The 20,804-nt window shown below is 34.1% G+C and overlaps 1 protein-coding gene across 1 annotated transcript; it reads left to right on the forward strand.

The window, feature by feature from the left end:
* Nucleotides 1–1,788: 1,788 nt before the first annotated feature.
* Nucleotides 1,789–17,852, forward strand: LOC138327979 (uncharacterized). Its single transcript, XM_069274514.1, has 2 exons — nt 1,789–1,918; nt 15,915–17,852. Exon 2 carries the CDS (start codon nt 16,072–16,074, stop codon nt 16,981–16,983), a length of 912 nt encoding a protein of 303 aa, XP_069130615.1. The 5' UTR covers nt 1,789–1,918; nt 15,915–16,071; the 3' UTR covers nt 16,984–17,852.
* The last annotated feature ends 2,952 nt before the right edge of the window (nt 17,853–20,804 follow it).

Genomic DNA, 20,804 nt, shown 5'->3' on the forward strand with positions numbered 1-20,804 from the left:
AATAAAATATACGTATAACTTTTCTACGTTTTTTAAATGCAGAAAACATAATGAAACCGAGGTACGGGATTAATGAAAACCTCAAAATATGAAATAATCTTATGATATACATGTGCGTATGAAGTGGTAGTTAGTTTTTCTTGTATACTATTAAAGACAAATACGCTATAGATGTTTGTTTTGCTTGGTCATTCCTTATACGAAGTGTTCCAATCATCACACTGAATGTGACTTACTTTTGGATTTATTTCGTCGCCTGTTAATCAGGGACGATTATTTTTTTTCACCAAAGAAACACACTCGGAGAACAAATACAGCATACCAAAGCTTGATTTGAACTCTAAACCAACGAAATAAGATCAAAATATAGATGAAACGATGATTATTTATAATGAAAACTGTTTATTTATAAAACGAAGTTTTCTATTGAAATGTATCAGTTTTATCAAGCAGTCGTGAAACAGTATTAAGGTTCACGTGACAGTCTTTATGGAGTAGCTGAGGGATAATCTGGTTGTGCTGATACCCTGGTATAGATTTGTGTATCTGAAAATTACCTCAAACGGTACAAAGTTACTGTAGTACCACTGGCCAGTAACGGGTACAAACGATACAATCGGGGGTAGACTGGTCCCAGTGGTAATATGGTGTCCACAGCGCCATCGTACGACAACGTGTAGAATGAAAAACGTGACATTTCTGTAAACTTTGATTTACACCATGATTATATGCTATGATTTATAGTATTGATAATGAAATCGCCTATACCCGCTCATGTCCAGAAAAAAGTTGCACTTTGGGGATATCAAGCTTTTAAAAAATACGTAAAAATATCTTAAAATAAAACTTTTTAAAAAAATCAGGAAAACTAATACTTTTGAAACATATGAAATGTTTAATGTCCTTTTGTAATAAACACGTCTTTAGTGGTAATACATGTAGTATTGATAATGACAATGATGTCATGTCCACAAAGGTGGCACTTTGGGGTCTGAAGCTCTAAATAATACATCAGGTATTTCATGAAAAAGAAATACACGGTAATTGTAAATCATATGAAATGTTTATGTCATAATGTGAACTTCCTCAGAGATGATAAGTAAATAGTTTTGGTAATAGTAATGATCTATACCCAATTTATATCCTCAGCAATCACACTTTGGGGGTCTCAAGCTTTAAAACTCTATACGAAATACTTCGTGTAAAAATAATACTTGTGAAACTATTAAACTTGTTAATGTTATTTTGTGAGTTTTTCCTTAGTGTTTATCAGTGTTAATAGTATGTTCATGATCCTATCAATAATCTGATATTCGTGTGTGTCATTACCTTGTCGACAAAATATCCCCAGTAATAAATAAGTAATACAACTATGTTGTCGTCGTGTAAACTTTTGCACACAAAGCCATCATACTTAAATAACTTACGGTACACTACAACCCAACGCCACCGAGTTTGTATGTACGTACAAACAACGCTGATCAGATAAGGACATTGTCTTTGTTTTTGTCGATTCGTGTCTATCCGCATTGGTCTCTATTATTTATTTGTTTATCCATTGATGGGATCAGCTTACAATTAGGTCCTCGATATCATACACAAAGTGCAATACACAATTCCTTACTCGAGTGAGCACACTTCAGGACTGGAATGTGACGAGGTCTCAGCTAAAGGCCCCCCACGATCGACCTGATAAAACAATAAGGTGACAAACTCCCTATCTTATGTACCTGGCTTTACACCCCACTGTATAATGTGTTGTATGGTGGTTTTTATACCGTCACCCCTTGTCAGTCTACATACGATGGCCCTCGATACCCCTTATACAGGGTAGTCAATACCAGTGGGTGTAAATCTCTAATAAGGTACAGAGACAGTTAACATGTTAACAAACCAAGTTTACATGGCTCCTTCCGAGGTAAGAACGTCTTTTTTGTATTTTTGCTTTATTTCGAAATGAAATATAACATAAATTGATATTTTTATCTTTGGCGATAAACAAAATATATACCGATGGTAAAATCCTTATTGATAGGTATCAATGACATTAATGGCAATTGGCCAAATTAGATTTAACAATGATACGTTTTAATTGTGATGTGACGTATTGCATTTTCAAAACTAACTAAAACGAATTTCAAAAAAATATATATTTTCAAAGATATGGGGAGAGTTTTGCAAAGATATTTTTCAAAGATCAAATAATTTCTGTTCGTCAAAATATATCCATTGTCTGTCTTATACATGTACCTTAATTTTAATATCTCCCATAAGGTACTAGATCATGTAATAGCTGTATGCAAAATACAACGGCATGAAGTGATTTAGCCAGAGTTGCAATTTGTATAAACTTGAAGCCATATAAAAGCGTATATCGGTAATATTTAAATTGAAATTTACTTGTAAATTCATAAAATGTACTTAGATCAAAGTATACATTTATTTTCAAAACTATTTTGCCTCGGCAAACCTCTGGTATTATTGCATTTTGTGACCCGAGGGTAGACTATTTGTCCCATCCACATGGAACGAATCTTCAAGTATACTATGGAGATATGTCGGTTTAATACTTAATTAATTCTAGATCTAATACTGAAACAGAAGGAGTTGATTTTACCATATACTAAGTAATATAAACAGCAGTCACAATAGATGATTATCCATGGTCCACTACTTCAAAGGTGACTTGAATAGTGCAATTTTTCCTTTCTCATTTGCTACACAACGTATGATTATAACTTTACTCAAATCAGGATATAGACGGATATAATGTTCTTAAGAATCTTATGAAATAAAATGGGATATAGTATTACAGGAATCTATTTGATCTTGATTTTAAAATGGTTGTTAAACTGTCTAAAAACTGGCTAATCACTTTTTGAATTGACTGTGTACTTTCAAATTGTCACATATGCCGACATTTTATACAAAGAATAAGGCAAATAAAGGAAAGATAATTCACATTTGTAATACCTTTGTCTGATCCGTCTTCTTTGGTTGGAAAGCATTACATATAAAACAATATAAAACCATTTTGATGTTATGTCTCAAACCTGACTTATATACGATTCTTCACCCAGTACAAGATACCGTACCATATGCTGACCAACGTCGTACATGTCGGATTAAACTCGCTTGTATGATAGTTTATAAAGCACATCATCTGGTTTATTATAGAACAAACAGTTAATTATTTCTGTGAAACAATCTGAAATGAAATAATGGCAAGCTGGTTCTTGTTTTAAATAGAGTCAATCTATAATATTATAGTGTATACATATTTTGATCTCTGTGATGCACACATGAGATATAGCGTGAATGCGCATCTACATAACTGATTTTTCGTAATAGGAATGTCCAGTCAATATTTAAATCCGCCAATTTGTTTGAAATGGAAATCGTGTTATTTTGTAGCCGGGAAGGAAATTTGGTTAACAGTGTTGAACTTCGTCATATGTTTGTCTCCTTTATTTAAGAATCGTCAAGGAACATGATGACCCGTATGGTTCATTTTGTAAATTAAAGAGAATCAATAATAACTCTTGAAAGAACCAAGGACGTATATGAGAAGGATAAGTCACACTGGGTTTTGGGGAAGTCCAAGGCAGGCGCTTTTGTGTTTGTGCACTGACCGTGACGTTGGGCGACGACTGATTTTCCTTTGATATCCGCCGGCGCAGCCTTTGATGTAGCTTGCGGGTGCGGTGGTTACCGTCTTACTTTCTGAAGCGGGGCCGTCATTTCATGAGCTGAGCTGTCGATCTTTTTTAACGAAAATTTTAGACATATCCGTCTTTAAAGCAAGTAATATACGTCGTGAAATTTAATAAACTTTACAATGGTGTTTCGTTTGACTCGATAAGACAAGTATTTGTTGAGAAAAACGGTTTTTATTCCTGGTTCATAGGCGTCTCGCGTGGTGTTTAGTAATGTAAAGAGACAGTCACGAATCCTTCTCACTTATAAATCCTTGAAAGAACGCATTATGCAGTTCATCTTCGTGATTATTTCATTCAGCACAAATAATAACAAGATTTAAAGTTTCCTTTTGTATTACATATGTATCAATGAGAAATCGGAATAAATATTGAAATCATTGGATATAACTTGTAAGTAAATCTTCACGTTGTAGTTAAACTAGTTAAATTCCTCAACTTCAATTTTGTATCAATACGTTTCCTTTATGATATTTATATATATATGAGTACAATTTTATTACAATAAATTCATAGTCCAATAAGAATACTATCCACGATAACACTTTATAAACCTAACTATTTTGGGGATTTATTTTTATTGTTTACAATGTTCACTTTCGTTACATCCGAAACTTGATGCTATAACGTGTTTTAATTCAGTGGTCTTCATTTCATTATGATGCTTTTTGGTCAGACATTAAAGTGTATCAGATGTATTTATAAGCACATTGAGTATGTCATAAAGTGTTAAAAGAGGACATCAATCATACTCAAGTGATGCCTTTTATCATTTAATGTTACTTTGTCTTCTATCTTTGTTTTAGAAACATCATTTCACAATTTATACAGTTTTTATAATGTTTTTTTTTCACGATAAGTTATAACGACTGACATTTAGATATCGCGCATATGATAACTAGGAGTTGCCTCCCTTACATCTACTGAAATTTGGTAGCAATAGCGTCGCCTGATCATATGGAAGGGACTTTTAGGGGGGAAACTTCCGCAAGCATTATCTGTTGTTCGGTCATTTTGTAAATTATATTTAAAATTGAAATTGAAAGGACTTTTTTAAAGGAGGATAATACTAGATTGTCTTCTCTTATAAAACTTAGAAGAATAGCATATGTCGAGGTAAGCGAAGCTATATATTCTATCTCTTGTTGAGAGTTGATATTTTCAGCACCCTGTATGCTTTAGAATGATGACCAATTGACATGAAATAATATGTTAGTATTTATTACATAAAGGTTTCGTATCAACAGCAAAACCACATGAGATCAATTCCATAAACATACGTTTGTAACCTTCAACGTTTGCTAAAATTTATTTTCATTTTTACCGTCTTACATCTGTATACATCCTCCCATCATTATCGCTATAAACATTACTGATCATGGGGAGTCATACAATGACGTGTGAACTACCCTTAGTATAGTTTATGATCTCGTTATGTATTTGTCTCAGGTACATTCCATAAAAAATCAACCTTTTATAGGTATATCATAGTAACCGGAGGACTATAAAACGGTTATTTGGCTGTAGAATATTAGAATAAAATACAAATCGTAAACTATCAGTCGGTACGAAGACTTCATTTATCAAAATATAATTTCTAATGTAAATAATAGGGACACTTAGAGTTAATTTATTAAGGCTCGCGATATCTACCCCGAATAAGATTCCCGGAAGACTTTTTGGCGTCCCTCCAATGCTGCACCAGTTCCGGATGACAGATACCCGGACTGTTTCCTGGTAGATTATCTCGTGGCTATTGTTTATTTGTGTAGATACTGGGTGGAGTTACCTAGAAAACTTAAATGTAATTCGGGAATGTTTTATGTCAATATTTCTATCGCCCTCCAACCATATCCACTTTCCTATTTCGAGGTGAGTATGTATTTGTCCCACGCATATACTTTAAGGAGTCAAAGGGGAACCAATCGTCCATTGAATTAAACGAAATAATTAAAAAGGTGTCACTCATCTAACTTCTCTTACCTACATGATATAATCTAGAAATCGATTTAAAACAATAAATCACACACCTGAAAACTTTAAAAATGGAAAACGTGTTCGTTTGATAAATGACGTAATGTACATTGGATTTGCTATAGTCTTTTAAAATGGTATCCTTGTAGGAGAAAGTAGAATTGTGTTGTTAAGGGCTTGAATGATCACCTAAATTATATCAAGAACGGGCTTTATTGAATACAATGTTTGACAGTCACATCATTTGAACACTATGTGGGTTCATTTTCATGTTTGTGCGCGTGTTCTTTCGGACACTGGTAAGACTTCGGTTATGCTTTATCTTTGACTAATCTGGGCGGAGTACCATCGACTCGGACAAGCATACCTACTCATTTTATCCCTCGTGATTTATACAGTGATGGTAGGAATGTTTTATCCTCACCCGGTCATTAAGTCCTTATATTGACCGACTCTCCTTAATCAAAGGCTACCCCCTCCTCCAAACTTTAGTGGAGGTAGGGCTCCTGGGTAGACCGGTATGCGAAGTGTCCTAGCCGGTCAATATTGTCACACCTGGGTAAAATCAGTATTTACTTAACTGGCCGGTAGACGATACGTAAACTACTTACATATACTTCAATCGTGCGAACGGTTAAATTTACAATTCATAATATTTTCATTCTTTACAGGTTTTAGATGCTAAATCTAGTTGGTTTGTTGTCAGTGGGGAGAAATGACGAAAACATAGAGTACTTTTTACAAGACACTTGTGTTTTTGTTTTGATTTTAAAACATTTTAGAATTTTCCGAATTCCTAACTACATACCATTAAAAAACAGCATTACAGAGATTATTTGTCTTAAGAATAACATGTTTTTGACAGTTATTCAGAATATGCCCACACGGAAGATGTACTGGATGCCGTTGTAAACATGGCGAACGCTTCAAGAGGCCTCTAATCAATAAAAAAAAAACCCACAAAATCAAAAAGAAAGAATGAAAAACTCATCTTACCACTCGTATGTGTCAGATCAATCTGTCATCAAAATATGTCTCCATAAATCGTACTAATAGAGATTGAACAGTGTTTTGATTGTGTTAAAGATGGTATGAACGCAATGGGATACAGACATATTCAATGTAGCGCGTTAGCGCTACATGTAGAATATGTCTGTATCCCATTGCGTTCATACCACCTTTAACGGAATCAAAACACTGTTTAATCTATATATTTACATAAATAAGTCTACTTTTACGTCAAATTTAAAACGGTGATGGTTGCTAAGTTGGGTAACTACGGTAGTCAGGATGACCGAAGATATAGTTCCGATTATTGAATGTTATAGCTGCAGTTTGGTTTGAAATATAACAATGACACCTTTCAATTATTTTTAAAATATCTTTAAATATGTTTTTTCCCCAATTTGATAATATATCAATAATGTCCATTTCTAATGAAAATTGAGATTACCGAGGCGGAGCGAACCGCCATATTTGATTTTCAACCGAGGAAAGTGATATAGCCTATTGCCATGGATGGTATGACCGTTGAGCTACTGAATGTTTGTCATGTATGTATCGGTCTACGAATGCGATATAGACTAAATTCTTCAAAGTCATGATTTTTATTTTATTGTACGAACAGCGAATAATTTTGTTTTCTTATTACCATTACAATGCTTGAACACATCTTTTGTTTTGATGTCAAATACATATTTAATTGGATCTAATAAAAACTCTTTATTGTTACATTGAAATCCGTCAACTTATGACGTAAAATCTTATCGAAGGGTGAACTAGAAGTAGTCCGAACCTACACTGCGTTTGTATTCATACGTCATTGTGATTACGTAAATTCGAATGCAACTTCCCTTCCATTGACTATATAGGGGCATATATAAATATATGTAAAGGAAAGTGTTACTAAGAGGATTGAACTGATCTGACTTCAAAAACAAAAACATACGTAAAATATTTAGAGTTACAGCTATTGCAAAATAAACCAATTTATTCTCTTTTGGTGACTAAAGTAAAAAAAAAAAAAAACTCATATACGGAATAATGTGATTTACAAGGTTATTGTTGTTGTGCAGGCCAGATCATGCTGACAGAATCCAGACACTATATTTAATTGTTTTTACATGTCGGTCACGCTTTAGTTTAGTAAAATAACACAACAATGACAACTGACGGAAACCAAAACATAACCCAAAATAATTCTGTTTGTTAGTTGTGTGGTAGCTGTCATCAGCTTTGATACCTGTGAGGTCTCAATTGATTCAGTTACAGGTAAAAACAGATTGCATTAGCATCTGACAATAAACAACACGATCGTGATATACAGTCTCATTACCTGTACTGACAGAAGGCATCGTCCGATCGAAAGGTAATAGACACATCTGATTAAATCGTGGCCTTACTGGTGTAAACATAGTCCAAATATTTCTTATCAGACATATTCATTTTTTCTTCATCAAAGGTTCCATTGGTAATCTGACCAATGGAAACCTTCGATGAAGAATCTGACCAATGGAAACCTTCGATGAAGAATCTGACCAATGGAAACCTTTGATGAAGAATCTGACCAATGGAAACCTTCGATGAAGAATCTGACCAATGGAAACCTTCGATGAAGAATCTGACCAATGGAAACCTTCGATGAAGAATCTGACCAATGGAAACCTTCGATGAAGAATCTGACCAATGGAAACCTTCGATGAAGAATCTGACCAATGGAAACCTTCGATGAAGAATCTGACCAATGGAAACCTTCGATGAAGAATCTGACTAATGGAAACCTTCGATGAAGAATCTGACTAATGGAAACCTTCGATGAAGAATCTGACTAATGGAAACCTTCGATGAAGAATCTGACCAATGGAAACCTTCGATGAAGAATCTGACCAATGGAAACCTTCGATGAAGAATCTGACCAATGGAAACCTTCGATGAAGAATCTGACTAATGGAAACCTTCGATGAAGAAAAAATGAATATCCAATGCAGGGTAACTTTGGTGCTGAACATTCCGGACAGACACTTTAATATGCCGCCTGGATTTCGCAAGTTGAGTTATTTATTACATGCAAATTGTCCTAAGATAGGGTTTTCTTTTGTCTCAAACGCGTTCAAATTTGATACAATAATGAATTATTTTTAGCCGACAATGTTATCAAGGCACACTACAAAGAATAGTGTAAACTTTCGCAATCGAATGTGTTGTAAATGATTAACTATTGTATTTTTTACTTGATTTTTTAAATAACTAGAATTCTTGAAACTCAGTGGAGTTTCAAAAGATAATTGAATTGATTAGTAGTTTGAACACATTTTTGTTTCAAATATAAAGTATTTGTTTCTTTGAAATAAGATAACAAACAAGATTAAACAATTTAATGGCAATTGTCTGTCGCCTGACTAACGACTATACCTATGTTATTGGACCATTAACGAAGTATAAACATGTTGTCGCCCTAATAGTAGTGGACAAACGCCTCACAATACTTCATAAATCTGGACGGCAAACAACCTAGTAAAGATTAACATTCCCAAAGTTGGTCAAAACTCTGAACAATATATACGTTGGACAATAAACACTACACTTAACCTCGGTATTCACGAATATTGCTTTAAAGCATCAACTTGTATCAACATTAATGGTCAAATTAAACTGTATGTCACAGCCAATTTAGAGAGTAGGCGTAAACATGTTTTTCTCTGGTGTGAAAGATCATTACTCGTGTGAAAAAAAAACGTTTTTATGGGAAAATAGCTTTTTTTGTCAGAAAATGCAAAAATCGTTAAGGTGAAGGAAATGTATTATAACAGTCAAAATATATACTTAAAACGGACATCAGTTTTCCAAACATTTATGTTCTAAATTACTATGTATCAGTGATAATAGAAAAATATAATATTATGAATACTTTCTTTAATATTTGATTGATTTCACTTTGAATTTCAATTGGTAAACGTTTTATCGACAGGTGAGAACATAAATTAAACAAAAGAATTTGTAAACTATGTAATATTTATGCGTTTGGTGTGTGCTGTTTTAGGTTAATTAATATTGCTCCCTTGTAGTTGTGAATATGATAATTATGACTTTATAGTGCTATTCCACTGAAATATACATCAAGGGACAACAAACGAGATGATTTGTATTTCTGGGTTGTTTAATGGGACGTTGAAACAAATCAAATTCAAAACCTAACTGTTCATGATTAATATCTTCTAGTCATAAACTTGTCATATTCACAAGTCATTTTTATTGTTTGCTATATCGTATAATTCTATGACCGTAAATAAAACAAGAATTCCAATACTATTATTGATTTAAAAATCATTTTTGTTGTTATCAAACATTTCAGCTGAAGATATATGATCTGTAGCTCTAGACATTAATGTTCTCTTTTAACAATAGAACACTACGACTAATAATGCCTTTTAACCATCGTAATAATCGTTATTCACTGCGACTTTTAAGGGAGTAATAAATGATATTTATACCCTGACATGAACGCTTAACGTGAAAATATTGAAATCATAAATTATAGATAATTGATAACGTTCAATTCAGCATAACAACTCGATAATAATTCGGTAAATACATTACCTTAGGATCTAGTCGTAATACATACCTAGATGTATTTCTGAAATAAATTTGGGTTAACATAATCAGAAAAACAATATTCAGAATATACTGTAAACCAGCTTATTTTCGTGGCGGCTTAGTTTCGAGTTATATACCCAGCGACATTTTTATGGCGATTTAATTTCACAGTTGAAAAACGCTCTGATTTACTTGTAACTGAATCTTTTTCGCGACAATGTTTTCACGAAATCTGATCGTCAACGAAATACAAGAAAATAAATGGCACACGAAGATAAGCTGGTTAACATTTGTTGGATTGTAGGAAAAAATTCAAAAATAAAAAATTGTGAAAATAAAACCTTAATTGTTTTCAGAACTAACGGACTTCCATAACGAGATAAACACGGCATAAGGCTAGTATATCAATAATCCGAAATAATAGGTCAGAACAAATTCAAAGTAAAATCAAAAATCATTTTTTCAGACTTCCGTTTCTAGGGAAACGCAATGTTGATAACTATTTTGTAACAACCAACTGATACACATTGTACTTTTGTAGGTAATATCTACTCTGAAAAATACCCACCAAATTTTGCGTATTTTACGAAGGGGATTTTCTTTATAGGATTGTACATAAATCGGAAAATCCAATACACAAAATCTGATACCTACTAAACAATATACATTGTAATGACGGGTCAAAAGTTGGACCACACTATAACCCGTGTGTTGATGTGCAGTGAGTCCTGTCCATTCCGATGGTCATTTAAACTTTATGGAGGGTTTATGACGTGTTTTGATTTCCCAATTGACCAGTGACGTCCAGTTCAAATACACCTTAACTTAACTGTGAAGTGTTACTATATATAGAATAATATCCGGAGTCGTCCCATACACAATCTGATAGGATCTGCTATTACAATTTGAATTAGACACAGATATTTCTTTTTCGTAAGACGTCACTCGATCGGGTAATTATGACTTGCTAAATTTTAATTTTGATTGTGTATACGTTCACTGTGATATGTTCTACATTGGTCAAGGATTTAAATTTCACTGTTCATTCTGACGTACAAAAAAATGTACTTTATAAACTGAACTCGTTAAATACTGAGTATAACGTTACTAAAGCGGAGATTTTCATTCAATATTTATCTATATTAATTCTGATAATATTTACTGTACCTCCAATTACCCTATGTAAAACGTCATCTAAAAGGTCCATTAAGGTGCGTGCACCATTTTCAAGATTTAGAATGTGATATTCAAAATTAGCTGTGCACCAATCGCCATGGCAACGCGATAATGATATGCCGCGAAAATATATTATTTTACAGTATGACATGATACAGAAAAGAACGATAATCCACTGAATTCCAAGAATAGTAAGATTATAAGAAATCGTGTTGAAGAAAAAACATGATTTGCTTGTAATATGTATGTTTTCTACTCCGAAAGTATTTAGAATAAACTTATTTGCGTTCCACATCGTCTTTTCTTTAACTGTCATAGATTCAGTAATTGATAATATACTCAATTCACTAGAAGTGAACTTATTTATTCATGTATGTTGATACGACCTTATATAATGATAAATAAAAATACATACATGAATACATAAGTTACATGAACTGGGTTTCCCACAATACATAAATTAAAATGCATTTAATTTCTCAAATTTACATTAATGGATGCATTTGGTTTGTAAAATGGAATTCCCAAAATGCTTGTAAAAACGCTTTTGATATCAAAAATATACTAACTTCGTCTCAATATTTAAATGATATATTAGTTATGTAAACAGGGGTTCCCTGGCTTCTGGTTTTGAATGAGGAAAAATTGTCGTCTTGAATGTTAGAAGACTGACATGAGTAATACTTGTAATGTCATTTGAAGGACACTTTGTGTTAATTAGTAATATTTCTTTCCTGATAAACGTCTTTGATACAAAAATTTCAATTGCGTCGTAAATGATTTCAAGAGATGCAACCTATTGAGTGGTAAAATGGTCCCAAACTCATGTAATAAAGATGTGGCAATGACCCTTACATGGAGAGATATTTGTAGTCATCTCATTGTTATTACCTCCAGGTTCGTCGACACTGCCAGGGTCAAATTTTTGTTTTTGTTTCGACTTTGCGGAAAACCACAAAGTATGTTGTGGGATAAGTGGCCTATAACCTTTTTATACTTTATTTACTTGAAAGTTTAGTGTTTATTAAAGGAAATGATTTGTATACACAACTAGTACAAATAACCTTTATTACAACGTTTAGTGACAACATTTTGATTGATATGTTTGTGCGAATTCCAGAAATGCATCTAGAAAACATTTTTTTTGTATAAAACATTGATTTTTGAACAAAGTTTGCCAATTTATCTTTTGCTATATTTGATAAAATAAATAACGTATCAGCAAATAAAGTTGCTAATTCGTAAATTGATATTTAAAAAAATCTTGATGTTACTCAATGGCAAATAACGCAATATAAAAATGGTTACTGATACGGAGACCATATGAAAATTAGACGAAATCAATTACAATTTAGAGTAATATTACAGGGTGAGATACTGAAAAATAGGTAATATCAGCTGTAAATTATCAAAGGAAATGTAATCAATAAGGAACAATAACTACCAGCAAAGAGTTTCATATGATAGACTTGTTGCCTGGAAAAACATCATGCCAATAAAACAGTCTAAAGTCATTAAAATGAAACTGTTCATCAGGATCAAACGCAACCCTTATCGCTACGAAAATGCTTATTGGACACGCCATAATATTTTCAACGAAATAAAATGGCAACAAACAGCACAACCAATATTGTGTTTACATCCATGGTCTACATGGACAATATTTCTTTATGTAAATTTCACGTGCATAAATTCATGTGGATTTGACCTGAAAGAATTTTCACGTGAAATTCACGGGGGAAAACTTTACGTGAAGACATTATGCCTGTATACGTAATAATTACTACTTATATAAATGATACTACTATAAGATATTACTGATTTCGTTTCCTTATATATTATATAGCAAAGATTCACTGATTAGTGTTTCTATGCCAATGCACTCTGTCATCACACATTTTTGGGGTTTGGTTTGGTTGGGTATGTTGTATACTCTATTTACTGGTCAGTTAGGAACTCCACAAAAACAACGGACAATCGTCAGTATTTGGCAAATTGTCACGCATTTTCAAGAGCTCATGAGAAAATGTTTGTGAAAAGCAGAAAATAACATTTTGACATAACCGCACCAAATTCAATTGCCTGATATTTTGACACATTAAGGTCATTAACACACAGAGGAAGTACAAGTTGGTTTTCTTTTCCAAAATTCTTTAAACTGTTTACCTTCAGGTCTAACCTGATCAACATGTTGACAGTGGAGAAATATCCTGTAGGATGACGAAGAACTACCAAAGACAATACATCAATATGTTAACAAAAAATAAAACAACATCCAGATTACACTTCAGTTTTCACTGTCAGTTTAAGTAATGTATTGTATTCTACTTATGGAGGGGATAGAATATATTCCAAACATATACATATCCTCACCAATTCCATAGAGAAACACCTAGTGAGACCTTGTATTAGAGATTACTGACACAATGATTGACTATTAGAGCCTGATCATGAGACCCAAGTGTTTTGATCACCCCACAAGTCGGTAACATGTTTCTGTTTGGCCCAGAGTCGGGCTTAGGCTAGTCTGTGTATTGCGAAAAGCTGGAGAGGCAATATTGAGATAATGACTTATAAGTTCTTGTACTTACAGTATAACGCTTGACCTTACGGAGTCCGCAGGTTCTCAGTTCATTTCTATGATACAAGGGCATGGAGTGATCACTGACCCCTTGACAGTACACGGTTCGATGCAATCAAGATCATATATCTAAACAATGTTACCTTTATGTCATGATTGATACAATGACAATAGTGTATTTATCGAGATCGTCATTTACGAGATAGCATCTGTGACGAGAATCGGCATAACAAAAAAACAAGATGGTTTGCTCGGTGACGTTATTTGTTAGGACCTCTATATCAAAGGGTGTCAAATGCATATGATTTAACACGTTTTGATTGACAATAAATTACTCTCTGAAACACGTTCACACATTGACCTCCAGTACTATGCTTGCAACATTTGTGTGTTTGGTCCAGAACTCGATCCCACTTTTCATTTACAAATACGTTTGCAGTAATAATATTGGTCCCTAAACCGCGACATCTTTGTTCTTGTTGCTATATTAAGGCTTGGTTCAATGCATATCCTTTAAACTAACATCACCTCAAGTCTATATAATAGCTTGTTTGATTGTGGAATTAGGTCGTGTGGCTAAATATGTTCTAGCGCCCACCCAAATGACCACCACTGGGTAGCATGCTCGACCCACGTGAAACATGAACCGTGGTCAGTTCATAGACATTTGTACTGTATTGTATCGACGAGTGATCATGTAGTTCACGACATGTGCTGATAATTACTGCAAAGGAGTTTGAAAGTTTATTTCATTAAATAATTGACTGTAGAAACTGCCTCTGTTTGACTTGACTATGTAATAACAACAATACATGTACAACTTTAAATCGATATATTTTTTCTCTTTGTTTGAAATATTCTGTTGCTGATTTAATATCGATGAAAAAAGGTTTTTATTTAAAGGTTGACAGATAGTACAACATATACATGGTAACGACAAAGACCCAAATCGTTTTGAAAAGCGTGTTTCAAGATAGCAACTTTAAAAGGTGTAAATATGATTACGGAATCGATATTGTTCCCATACTTGTATATTATATCATTTAGTTGGTTTTTCGTTTGGTAGCATTTAATTCCATTAAAAAATAATTTTATTGCAATGCATCAAACATTTTCCTTGGTTAAGAATTGTATTGTTTTACATTAATAGAAGCAATCATTGGACCTATATACTTTATATCATATAGTCCCACCCAATATCGATACTAAGAGTGATTATTATCTGAGTGTATGACAAACCATTGTTTTACGACTCCACAATATTTGTCAAGAGAAACGCGGTCGCTAATATTCTCTCAATGATAACCATGTCCTGTTGTCAACTCTCAAAAGTTCATTTGAGTCAAGTTATGACGTAATTTTCGATTATAAATGTTCTAATACCTAATAAATTAATTGATAAAGTAAATAAATATAACATAGGCAAAAAAAAGAAATATATCCGTGTGTTTTCCGTTGGCAAATAGAAGTTATTGAATGAAGTATAAATATACATTCGGAGATAATATGTATCGATTTATTACTGTGAAGTTCGCTCTAAAGTTGAGACAGTTTGCTACAATAGTTGCAATTTGTTTACGAGATTTCTTCGTATCAAAATACATAGTTGGTACAAACATATGCCGATACTCTTCTCTGGCTGTTTGCTTTAGGATCAGAAGGCTTTGTGAGCGCTTCTATTTCGGGTTCCATTGACCAGTCGAGAACAGTCACTCAGTTCCCTATTTGCAAAACTCTTACTATTCTTATTGATGATATTGATTCTGCGCTCAAGTAGCTACAGAAAATTTTTCGAGAACACCTATTCATTCATGTTTTTAATGTGTAGTTGATGGGCTTGTTATTTATATAGCATTTTAATTTGTATGTTTCAGGTGGTAACAACTGTATAAGTCAATAGAGATCGATGGTCCAGCCCTGTATAAAGGACATCGCACCTGTCTTACTATCTAAGTATAGACCAAGAGGTTTAAAATACTGGACCAAATACCACCCAACAGATCTAATAACTCTTTCTACCTCCCTGATAGGATGAAAACGTCTCTCGACAATAATCTCACTCAAATGAATGATTGTGGAAATATTTCACCTCCAAAACGACTTAAGAAAAATAAAAAGAGAAAGATACTAAATGAAAAATACCCACATAGGTGCGATACGACTTTAGTTAAAGGTAACATTGTCCTCTCTGATTCTACAAAAACGAATGTAATGACGAGTGTCCAGCCTACCTTTGATACAGATATACAGATCGAATCTAGGTCTGTCAGTAAAGTAACAACTTTGCCTCCCATAAAACGGAGTTCAACCGAAAATCACAGTAGTATAAACCTTCACAGACGGGATCCGTGCCTGCTGTGTGACGTCACGCACCCAAAGTGTTTCCGGAATGTACCTGACAAAAGCTATCGATTAACCAATAACGGTAGAGGTGTATTGGGGAGTAGGAGCCGTGAACGTATAAAAGCAGAGAACGGCTCGATAAGCGTTAGACTTACCGACCCAGCCGACTGTTACGATACACCTGCCACAGGTTACCTGCTACCACCAGTGATAATGTCATCTCTTAAACTCGACAACAGGCAAGATATGGCTGCAAATGACCATGTACGGCACCATCTGAAACGACAGGAGCAGTGGATACACACAGAACGTCTAAAGAACTGGAGACGTACTAATGGGAATAGAATTACTAGGAGACCTGCTTACCAACACAGTTCCTCGTCAGGCCAGAAATCTGACGTGAACAGTGGTAACTCTGCAGAGAGTTTCCACACACAGTCCTCTTCATCGTCCGACCCCCATCATCCAGTCATGGAGGAAATGGACGAGGAGCAGAAACAAGCCATCAACAAATGTCTCCGATGGATGGAACATCTTCCTAAAAAGTTTTCCGGGATGCATATAATCGTCCCGGCTCCGGACAGTACGGACCAATCATGAGCTATGTGTGAAACTTTCAGGAGAATTCACTATGAACAAATCAACGTTGGATGAAATTCCAACCCAGATTTTGGCCAATTTTGGTGCTGAATTTGTTTCGCTGTACGCCAGGAGGGACTGGATTACTTTGAATCTGGTACTCCGGACTTAACACCGTCGATACGTTTACACAACTGTACCGTTCTCTGTATTCCGTACCACATAGACTGTATTATGTGTGTTCGTCTACGCCACCGCCTTCGTCAGGAACGGTGATTACGCAAACCACGTGCATGAGCGTGCACGAAACATTACCATACCGACAACAGGACAGTTACTAGAACTGTGACTGTGAAGAGCTTGTTATTGGGACGAGACGTGGAATTTATTTATTTTATGTGCCACTATGTGTTCAGAACATATGAAACATTCTGCTGCCAACAACTGTAACTCCTGTTTAGTGTGACTAAACATGTGGTGTGTTCCGCACGTGCCAAGCCCCGGTTGACCACGACAAAGGAGAACTGATTTCTCTAACAGACTAACTTATTTATATGACATTTTCATCATTAATTTTCTCTGATTCATATTTCTGGTTTAAAGGAAATTCCTCATTTTTCAGTGATTAATCAATTCTTTAATAAAAATGAATACTATATTTCAAAATATGTCAATATTATTTTAGCAGATTTTCGATAAATAATTATAATAAAGGATCGGATTTCATTTAAATTGATAAATTGGAACTACTTAACTGTTTTGATATTATGGATACGCCTTGTCATTCATCAACCATTGGTATGTGCTATTTATCTGTGATATATGAAGATACTGTGATATGTTACATGTTCAAATTATTATTGTTGTATATTAAAACAATATGGACGATATCTATCTGAGTTGTTAACGCTTTGTGCCTCACAAGATCCCCGTCCTCGATAGCACGGTCGGGTATTCCTTACAGCTTGTAATCACAACACTGTATCAGTAGGTAGTTAACTTTGTATCAGGTAAAACAATGACATTCGTAATGTCTATTTGATAATAGAATTATTGTATAAAGTATAGATATTTGATATATTAATGTTGTGTTTGGAGAACAGAACTGAGATGAATTATAGAATCACGACAATTTTACTTACTAAGATATGTGTGAGGTAGTTAGGGAGTTGTACATAGTTTTTAGATTTGATACAGTCACTATAAGGTTTTCTATAATGGACGGGTCATGTTGATACACTTCATGTAAAGTAGTGGTATTTAGTAGTGACGACAACTGGAAAAGCTGACAGTATAATTTGCCAAGGAAAGGCTGTTTAACAAGAGTTAAACATTTGTAAGGGTGAAGAAAATAAAAACTGTTATATAATTGGATCGACTAGGTTTATTTACAAATTTAAAGCATAATATTTCTACGTTTTTGACGTTCAAAGTATGAAAATATTCGCTGCGTCGTCAGAAAACTACAGAGTTTTAATGATCAATCAATAACAATATCTGTGTCACTAGTACAATTAATAACAATATCTCTGTCACTAGTACAATTAAAAGACGAACTTAAGATTAAAGTGCTTTTGAATAACAGTAAGTAAAAGACTCTTAGAAGTGTTTTTGCGAATTACTATTAATTTGACTGTAGAAAATGCGTTTTATGAAGCACTTTCCCAAGGATAATTCAGACACATTCGATTTACAGTTAATTCTACAGCAGACGATATGTTTAATAAGCGCTTGCCCAAGGATAATTCAGGAATGTTCGAGTTGCCACTTCAGTAATTCTATATTTAAATGTATCTGTGTTAATTGCGACACCAATAAACCCACAACATTCCACATACAATATTATCTATAGTCAAGTGTCCAGAGGTGTATTACTTGAATGTACATTTAAATTTACCTGTATGGAAATCCAACAGGTTTACCTTTGCGTTGAATACCTGTGATTAACCCTTAGCGGCCGTCTGTTTGTAAATAAACAGAAGCCGAGCAGTGTGTCGCCACGGTCGATCGGTCAGCGGTAAGGTGTTAAGGTCGAGGTGATGTTAGTCAATGAAGATCAGATAGTTGGTTAATGTTTCCATTAATGAATCGATTTTCTAAATATCTATACACAACCAATATCTGACAGAAAAGCATGTAATCGTCAGCCTTGACAGGATATCGAAATCCATGACATCTACCATCAGCAAGCGTCTTACGGAAAAATATGAAACCTCTCTGTGTAAAAATGAAAAGAATTGATAACCTAGATTCGGACACCATTAACAGACACTCAATGGAAAATTTCAAAGGAATCAACTTTCTAACGAAAATCTAAAATTTGTTGATAGCCTAGATTCGGTCACAGTAAACTGATAATGGATAAAACAAATAATATAATTGTCACCATTCCAACGAAAAACAAAAAAGAATTGTTTACATAGATTGATTCGGACATCATAAATTGACACCTAATAGAAAATTGTAAAATTATCATTTTACTGACGAGAAAATAAATCAAAACATAAAAACAAATTGACATCCTAGATCCCGACACCATTAACTGACATTTGATAGAAAACTATCATCTTTCTAACACCAATCAAACAACAAAAACATTGATAACCTACAACTCGACACCATAAACCTCCATATCGACCGACCGACTGTTTTAGCGAGAAAACATATAAATCTTCATAGAGATGGAAACAAAACATTACAGCTCCATGCATGTGTATATCATCAAACGCTCCGACTTCCATAATGGTTCTAAGGTTTCATGTTCACAGCAGGATCACTCCTTTCGTCGATTGCAAAATCAATTTTCTACGTTGATTTGTGGAACAGGAAGGCCGAGTCTGATCTAACCTTAAATAAAGCTGTCAATTATAGACAGACTTTGGTGTCACATTTCAAACATAAAATTTTTTCTTTGATTTGGGAGAATTATTTTGTTGAAATTTGGTAGCCGTGGAAACATGCAAAAAATCATCACAGAAAGCCCTGAAATTCTGGTCCGTATAGTGATATTAAAAAGATATACTGTTTTATTGTCGCGAATATACTTTCCCAATACAGTAAATAGACACAGTACTAAAGCAAATGTCCTTATCAAAGCCAGGTGTAAATGTAGTTCCGATAACGGAATTTACTTTAGGTCGCTGTGTCCACATATAGATATTCTCTGAACAGCGGACTCGTATCACAGAGAGCTTTCTCCTCTAGGATATTGTTAACAAAAAGTATGATATCAAACCCAATCATCTGTAGTGTTGGGTTTAGTTTTTTACGTTTGGCACTTCCTCCTGTCAGGATCTCAGTATCTATTATCCAATCAATAAATCAATCAAAACATAAGGTTTATATATCTCGACCCTGGAATATATTCACACATTTTATCATAAACTTGTACTTGAATTGATATTAAACTTTCTTTCGAAGATAGTGATACAATTAGACCAGAGTATGAAATGTAAGTCAGTTTCGAGTAGAATCCTCGAGTATATCCGAGTAAACAGTATGTTCTGCTAATACCATACGCTCTCACCAAGGCCAGTCTTCCTTGTTATTACTTGAGAACAGCTTCTGATTATTGGGGTAATATTTCAAACATAAATCTGGTTTGTATCAAATGAGGAATCAATTCAAGTCGCGCGATAAGCAGTTTTTTTTCTGGAAATTCTGACATCAGGACAACTGCACACATCTAGCAAAGGAGGATTACCAGTAATGACAAAGTAATTGATTATTACATTAATCGGAGAAACACGAACAAGGATTTCATCGGTTAGTAGGCATAACGCCCTATTAACAAGCCATTTAAGGGCGGCAAATAGCATACCCCCACCTAGTCACGATTTACT

The sequence above is a fragment of the Argopecten irradians genome, chromosome 7 (genome assembly GCF_041381155.1).
Source record: "Argopecten irradians isolate NY chromosome 7, Ai_NY, whole genome shotgun sequence".
NCBI lineage: Eukaryota > Metazoa > Mollusca > Bivalvia > Pectinida > Pectinidae > Argopecten > Argopecten irradians.